The sequence below is a fragment of the Sinocyclocheilus anshuiensis genome, unplaced genomic scaffold, assembly GCF_001515605.1.
Source record: "Sinocyclocheilus anshuiensis isolate Anshui unplaced genomic scaffold, SAMN03320099.WGS_v1.1 scaffold85, whole genome shotgun sequence".
NCBI classification, from domain to species: Eukaryota; Metazoa; Chordata; class Actinopteri; order Cypriniformes; family Cyprinidae; genus Sinocyclocheilus; species Sinocyclocheilus anshuiensis.
Window position 1 is genome coordinate 3,633,708 of NW_015536800.1, and position 8,220 is coordinate 3,641,927.

General features: G+C 38.2%; 1 protein-coding gene across 2 annotated transcripts in view; it reads right to left on the minus strand.

Moving 5' to 3' along the window:
- LOC107656570 (tumor suppressor candidate 3) overlaps nt 1-2,972 on the minus strand; it is a 99,663-nt gene extending 96,691 nt beyond the window's left edge. Inside the window, exon 1 of one of the 2 annotated variants that reach the window (XM_016444467.1) lies at nt 2,574-2,971. In XM_016444467.1, the coding sequence (XP_016299953.1) occupies nt 2,574-2,678 (105 nt within the window). In that variant the 5' untranslated portion in view covers nt 2,679-2,971. Of the gene's footprint in view, nt 1-2,573 lie in introns of both variants that reach the window. The other variant, XM_016444479.1, reaches the window with a different exon arrangement.
- Nucleotides 2,973-8,220: the final 5,248 nt, after the last annotated feature.

An 8,220-nucleotide genomic window follows, 5' to 3' on the forward strand; every position in this document is an offset into this window, starting at 1 on the left:
TATTGCATTATTTCAGTATCGTGTGTCACCATGATGGGGTTTAGTGTTTGTATGAATGACACTGTGCATCTTCTATATAAAAGTATTGCCCTCCTTAGCTCGTAGAAAAGTTTGTGATGAGCTTTGGTTCATCATGTGACTTTCTCATCACCACCAGTTTTTGGTGGTTATCAGTGCATTACAATGGTTCAAAACAGATATTAACGCTTCAATATGTTGGTTTATTAACAGTTAAGTCTAACTTAAGTGAATTTAAGTTAAGTCTGTAAAACCTAAAATGTTGCTACCATATTTTTTACGGTGAAGTTCTGGCAACCACAGCTGCCGGTATTTTACCGTAAATGTCACAGATTTTTTTTTTACAGTGATAGAAATATACTGTATATCTGTCTTTTAAATTTTAGGACGGGGGGGTCCCATGCTAGACAACAGGGTGAAAAATATAAACCTGAGAAATGAGCAATTAATACCTACATAAATTCATGAAATCAAATTAACACAGTACATTCACACTTATGCTATTTCGCCATGGCAGTTTATTTGGCCATGCAAATCCTATAACATCTTAAAATGTAATTATGTTGATATAATATATACCCATCAAACCAGAAAATAAAGCTAGAAAGGAATTTTGCAGCCAAGTCATCAAAAGGCCAGGAATAAAATCAGAAAGCAGTACCTTAAAAGAAACCTCATACGTGACCCCGAGTGTAAACAAGTAAAGGACAAAACGAGGAAAAATAAATTGGCAAGTCCTCTTTAAACGCTATAAAGAAGAGTCCACCTCAGGCCAACTCAAGGGGAAACAAAGGCAAACAAAAACTGCTATTCAAGCAGCTCAAAACTGCTTACTCCTTCTATTCCCACATTTTCACATTAGTCAAGCCAAGATACGAGACACACAAAATTTGGCTGTGATGATGAACGAGTAGCTGGGCTTGGGAAAAAAAAAATCCAACACCCCCTACCCACTCTCCAATATTCCTCCCTCGCTTGTAGAGGGCAGAGTAAACCTTAACAGATATATTAAGCCCTAACGACAGGGAGTCAAAATACTGCCCTTCTCAGCACCCGCAGAGCAGAGGGGCAGGAGAAAGAAGGAGGAAAAGACAAAAGAGGAAGAGGAAATATGAAGAAATCAGTTTAAAAATGCAGGAGGGGGGGGGAAGCAGAAAGATGCTGCTTCACCACTTTGCCTGATTTGTGCTCAATATGATCATTTCTCTGCTCCTCTGCCGCAGGGGAGAGGAAAAGGTCAAATACACATCATATTTTCGAGAGAGAGAGAGAGAATCAAGTAAGAAAGGAAGAGAAAGAGAGACTATCTAGAGACTGTCTAGACCAGGGGTGCCCAAACTCAGTCCTGGAGGGCCGGTGTCCTGCAGAGTTTAGCTCCAGCTTGCCTCAACACACCTGCCTGGAAGTTTCTAGTATGCCTATAAGAGCTTGATTAGCTGCTTCATGTGTGTTTGATTAGGGTTGGAGCTAACCTCTGCAGGACACCAGCCCTCCAGGACCGAGTTTGGGCAGCCCTTGTCTAGACTCTGTCTAGCACAGGGGTAGGCAAGTTCGGTCCTAGAGAGCCGCAGTCCTGCAGAGTTCAGCTCCAACCCTGAAAACAAAACTCACCTGCCTATAGCCTTAGTAATCCTGAAGACATTGATTAGCTTGTTCAGGTGTGTTTGATTAGGGTTGGAGCTGAACTCTGCAGGACTCTCTAGGACCGAACTTGCCTACCCCTGGTCTAGCAGTTCACCTGACATTCAGAAACACTGCAGTAAATTATGAAGACAATTCAGAATTATTACAATAACTTAATAAAAAAGTAAAAATAATGTTATTTTAATTCATCTATATTATTTGCAATTATTATTAACACCCATGATTCAACCGGATACTTCAAAAACATGTTCAGAAATATAAAATAAAAATAGGCTATCTACATATAAAAATATAGAAAGCTGCATGTGTAACTTAAAATGTAAGTAAATAAAATAAAAGTATCTAAATTAATGATCTAAATTTAAGTATCTAAATTAACGATGAAATAACCTTAGTGTTCAGTCAAACATTCAAACGATTTAATTAAAAATAATAATAATATAAATTAATAAACGAGCTAACGCAATTTAGATGCATTTAAATTTATTTAGATGAATCAAGAAATAAACAGCGCCACCTCTTCAAATATCAAACTTTATAACAGCTACTTTTGTTTAACGTTCAATTATTATTATTATTTGCTTCCACAGAATAGTTTATCATTATAAGGGCAGGCGTACAGCGTCACGACCACGCGCACTCGGCTGCGTTCACAATCACAATGGAACGGACACCCGCGAGGATAAAACACAAGGGGCATTCTGCTAGAACACTGATGCAAAAACATGTTATATTAGAACAGCGTCTTGTTCTTGCCGTGCAGCTTTAAAAATAGCCGTCTCTGGGTCAACATCATTTAACTGCGCCAGCTGGTAATACAGATGCTCGAGTTGGACGCGAACACTAGGATTTTTGCCAGAAATCAACATCACTGGGTGCTGTGAAAGGCAGCTTCATTAATGCATCAGTACCTCTTTTTTCTTCTGACCTCCCCCAGACTGAAGACATAGCAGCAGAATTAACAATATGGATGCAAACAGCAGGTTGAATGGAAATCCCTTGAATACCACCGCCATGATGGAAGATGCTCTTATCGCATCAGTACTGCTGAGCGCTTTGATTGGCTACAATCGCCTCCAATCAGAGGCCACACGATCGCTTTGTGGGACTTGTAGTATTTGTTGGGATTTCAAAATGCATGAAATAACAAAGGGAATACCATGTAAACTCCTTCTAAATGATTCAGGAGTAACTGTGTAAGTCATTCAGAATTATATATATTTTTTCTTGTAAACACGTTTTAGAAATATAGTTTTGTCACAGCCTTAGTACTGTAATAAGTGAGGAAGATGAGCATGTTTATATATTGCCTATAGCTGTTTCTCCAGTTCCTGCCAATGGGGGGCAAACCCAAAAAGTGTTTTCTATAATAGAACGATTGAACATGGAGAATGCATGACATGGCAAAAACGAGAAATTGCAGCATTTGAAATGCTTATTTAATGTTTCTAAGGGTTAAATCATGTGTTATTTATAATATTACAATGAATAAATAATAATAATAATAATTATACAATACCAAAATTACTGTGGTGAAATAACTCTTTTACGGTAAAACCTACAGATCTAAAAAGTAGTATAAGTCAAAATTGGTTGGTTTATTGTAATTTCTTTCTTGCGAAGTATAAGATTAAATGTCAAATGCCTCCTAAAGTCACTGTGAAGAACATACAAGTAGCCTACATGGTAGATGTATTATTATGATTAGTATTATGATATTGATCACGTATCATGTTTCCTGTTTCTTTGTCATAATACATCTTTGAGTTGTTTTACTCAAGTAGCAGCTGAGAGGGCACTAGGGTAATAGAAAGCATTCAAATGTGGAGTCCAGCTATTTACAGCTTCTTGCATTTGATTGTGAGAGTAAATAATGTCCTTGTAACACAAATTGCCTAAAGGTTAAATGCTATGACTACTACAGTACGCTTGCATGCTCTGATGCTTGCTCGTATGTATATGAATGTAAAAGAAGATAAAATGTGTATGCATGACAGATTAAAAAGATGCATGTTGAATTGCTATTCAAGTAAAACATTAGCCTGTCATGTAATAATTGTAAAAAGACATATTACTGTCTATCTTAAGAACAGTATGTTCTTAGATGACATAAATAACCCATCAGCCATATTAAGTTATTCTTTCATCATTTTTTATTATAGCTCACGTACAAGCCAAGTGCATGGTTGGTCTGTTCCATTTCCCCCTAAGGACCTGACTCACTCATACCTCTAGCAAATGATGTCTTTCATTTGGCCAGCATGCATCTCTATGCAGAATGAATATACGGCCAGACAGGGTAAAGATGTCATTCACCACACAAATGTGTGTGGCAAATGTCAGACTAAGTCATTTTAATACCTTTACTCATTTAATGTTGCAATCAAATAAATGGTTTAGATTATCTTTCATCAGTCTACAAGTGGTCCTGTTTTGAGAACGATAACATGCCTGACTCAGATTTAATAGGCTATTATGAACACATGGGCATGTTTTGCAGGTGTTCATAAAATGAATATGAATACAATTTCTAAGTTTACCTTAAAGGAATAGTTTGCTCAAAAATGAAAATTTGTTAAAAATGTACTCACCCTAAGGCCATCAAAGATATAAATGAGTTTGTTTCTTCATCTGAACAAATTTGGATAAATGTAGCATCACATCACTTGCTCACCAATGGATCCTGTGCAGTGGATACAATGGGTGCCGTCAGAATGAGAGTCCAAACAGCTGATAAAAACATCACGATAATCCACAACTAATCCACAGGACTCCAGTCCATCATTTAACATCTTGTGAAGTGCAAAGATGTTTGTTTGTAAGAAACAAATCCATCATTAATGCATTATAGCTTTAAACTTTTGCTTCTCATAAAAAAAATATCCATAATCCATAATAATGCTTCCTCTACTGAAAAAGTCCCTATTGTCCTCTCACATCAAAATCCACTGACATTTTTTTTTTACTGTTTTGGACTGTTTTCACCTTGTAAGCTGCTTGTTCTGTGCATATTTCGCTCCTGATTCAGACGAGACTACTTTTTCACTGGAGAAAACTATTTTAAGAGTAGAGGACTTGTAAGTTAGACTGAAAAAAAATGGTTTGAAGTTAAAAATGTCTTTATTACAAATACACAGCTTTTTGCTTCACAAGACATTAATTGAGGAACTGGAGTCGTGTGCATTACTTATGGATTATTGTGATGCTTTTATCAGGTCTTTGCACTCTCTTTCTGACTGCACCCATTCACTGCGAAGGATCCATCAGTGAGCAAGTTATGTAATGCTAAATTTCTCCAAATCTATTCCAAAGAAGAAACAAACTATCGAGTAAATTTTCAGCAAATTTTCATTTTTAGGTGAACTATACCTTTACTAATCTCTCTCACACACAGACACGCAAAAGGCGAGACAGACAGCCTCAGATGAACGTGACATACATTTAGTTGAACCTCATCCAGGAATAACTTGCAAAATTTGCAAGACAGAGGATGATGCATGCTTTCCATTTATCTAGGACACAATATTTAAACCTACATATTCTCTGCGTGTGTGTCTCTCGTAGCCTTCCCCGATTGCATGTGAATATCCCTCTCACACAGACATGCTCGAACACACACAATTTGCTGTTGAGCTGTTCCACTTGAAATCTGTCTCACTGTCGCTTCAGCTCACTTTATGGTGGGCTGTTAATTTGGGTCCTAGACTGGGAGTTGACGTCACCGGAGCTGGGGCTGGCACAATATACCCAGCTGAGGTCAGGTGCGTATGTAAAATCTATGCCAAGGAATGATTAATTGCGGAGCAGCACAATGAAAAAAAGATCCTCAATGCAAGCCCTGCCTTTGGAACAATGATTTCAGCTGTAATACTGCTGTGTAGGTTATTTTTAGAGCACTTTTTAATGTCATTTTCCCATTTCTCTTTTTTTTAAGCTATACAATTGTCAGTTTATTTATTAATTTTGTGTTATCATAATAAATATAGTATATAGTATATAATAATATAGTAATTATAATAAACATTATTTTATTTAAAAATAAAATATTTACCAACATTATTTTTACTGTAATTGCACACATTATGTTTTTTTTTTTATATAAATGTCTCCAAAAAGTTATAAGGTTATACATAGCTCCATTTTTTTTCAAACATTTTACACATATTGTTTTTTTTAACATCGTAAGGTAACTTACAATTAACCGACGATTTGCAGTAGCGTTTTTATATTATTTACTAACACTTTAGAGTGAATATTCTGCATTGAAATAATAACTTTGGAAATTGCTTAAGAGGACAAGTCAACAGTATGCACTTGAGATGCAACACACACGCATGCGAATTAAAACTTAAATAGCATTGCGGATAAGCTCAGTATGCGGGTAAGAGTCGCTCTCTCTCTCTCTCTCTCTCTCTCTCTTTTTCTCTCTCCCCCCTCGTGGCTCTAGGACCCAGGAGAATAACTCGCAGGACAGTTTCTTTTTTGAGTGATGAAAAGAACCTGCTCGCATCTCCACGCAGAAGACTAAGGGGACTGTGCAAGTCAACTGGCTAGTCTGGATAGTCACCGCGCCGCCAAAGACAGATAAATTCACCCACAATCCACTCGAGGAAGATCTTCCCCCTTTTTTCTTCCATCCCTCCCTCCTCAGACTCCCTCTCCCAGACACAGAGTCCGTATTCAGAGCACCGGGACTCGGCTGGAGGAGCGCGTTTGGATACGGGAGGTTTCTGGAGATCCCCAAGTAGGGCAGCGGCGGAGTGCGCCCTGTCTAATCAAACGATCAATCAGTCAATCAATCAATTCATAATTGAACCGGATCACAGCAAGGAGCTGACAGCCTCCTTCTCATCCACCTGCTCGAATCGAACCGATTACATTAAATAAACCGCAAAAGGTTGATTTGATAGACTGACCAACCAGGCTTGCTGCAAATGTGCCATTCGCGCGCTCAACGCTCTCAATGACAACACGGTCTCTTACTGACGGAAAGACTTTTGCCTTTGGAGAGGAAAACGGAGAGGGACACGCAAGTCTGTTTATGTCACGTTACTGCTGTTGGGACACTCTGAGTGACTAGTTACATTTCAAATAGGCTATTGAATAGTTGAGGCTGTCGCTGGAGTCGTGATCAGCGGGAATGAGACTGAGGGAATCCGCCGCAGCTCGGAGAACTGGGCTGGCTTTCGCTCGGGAAATACAAGGCTAGATATACAACTTTTGTATTAGACTCTATCTTTCGATATGGAGCGATCGGCATCGCTGGACATCGAGGCGCTGAAGGTGAGTTGCTGATGTGACAGCGTATAGTGTGTGTCTGGGGCTCAGTGCGCGGTGGTGGTGGGGTACTGGATTTTGTGCGTGGGGTGCATTTCAATAACCCTCGTTCAAGTTGCGGCCATTAAAGGCACAGCTGCCGATGTCTGGGGCTGCTGTTAAAGCTTCGTGATCACCTGTCAATACGCAAATAGTTCGCGTATTTTGCTAACAAACCATACATGCAGAATGGATTTCTGAAGAAGAAGAAAAAAAGAGTCTTTCCTCCGTTCAACCCCTTCCTCGATCGGCTTCCCGCTCCAGGCTTTTCCATCGCGTGCATCCTCATTTGCCCATATGCGATGGAATTTCTTCAAAGCAACTTTTGAACTCGCGAGATTCGTATCTTATTGCTCAGTGTTTATGTTCGTGCGTTTTCACAGAAGAAATAAGAAGTCCCGCTGAGGGATTGTGTGTTTCAGCACCCCTGGCAGTGGACAGCTCCACAGTTCAGACTGGAGAACAGCTGTATGGGAGATTTGTGTGGCCAGTACTGCACTGTAAAATGGTAAATGTTGGGTAGCAACTGTGGTTGCTAGAACTTTACCGGGAGAAATCGAGCGATGATGATACAAGCATGATAGGAGGGTATTTTGATGATTGTATTTTTACAGTTCCCAACTGTGTCATGTATTTATGTAACAGTATTATACGAATGACTTGTTAGAGCTATGAAAATCTATGTTACTGTACGACGTTTTGTTGGTAACACATGTGGAACAATGGAAAGCCAAGATTACTTAAAGTTGGTCTCCAGAGACTGTGGCCAATAATAAGTACAGACAAAACACCATCAGGGTAATGAAACTGACACTGACATAATGCAAAACGCATTAACTAAGCAACATAAAACACTCCACTGAATATAACTGATGACAAAATAAAAACAAACTAACCTTTTAAACCTGTTAAAAGTGATGGTTTACCAGGGAATTCCAGGAATCCTCCTTTCTCCTTATATATCAGGACAATTACATGTATTGCCTTGAAAATTATGTCATTTTACCACATATTATAAGATTTTTATTATAAGAATTAACAGAGTTTTGCTTTACAAATGTAACATTCTTTTTCTATTAAAACTTTTGTCAGTTATTTCACCATAATCAACATACTATTATAGCTTTTTATTAATATCATTTTTTAATTAGTCTTATTTAAATTTTAGTTTAAATTTGAGTAAGTTTGTTGTTTTTTTGACATTATTATTATTATTATTATTATTATTAAAATAGGTCAGTA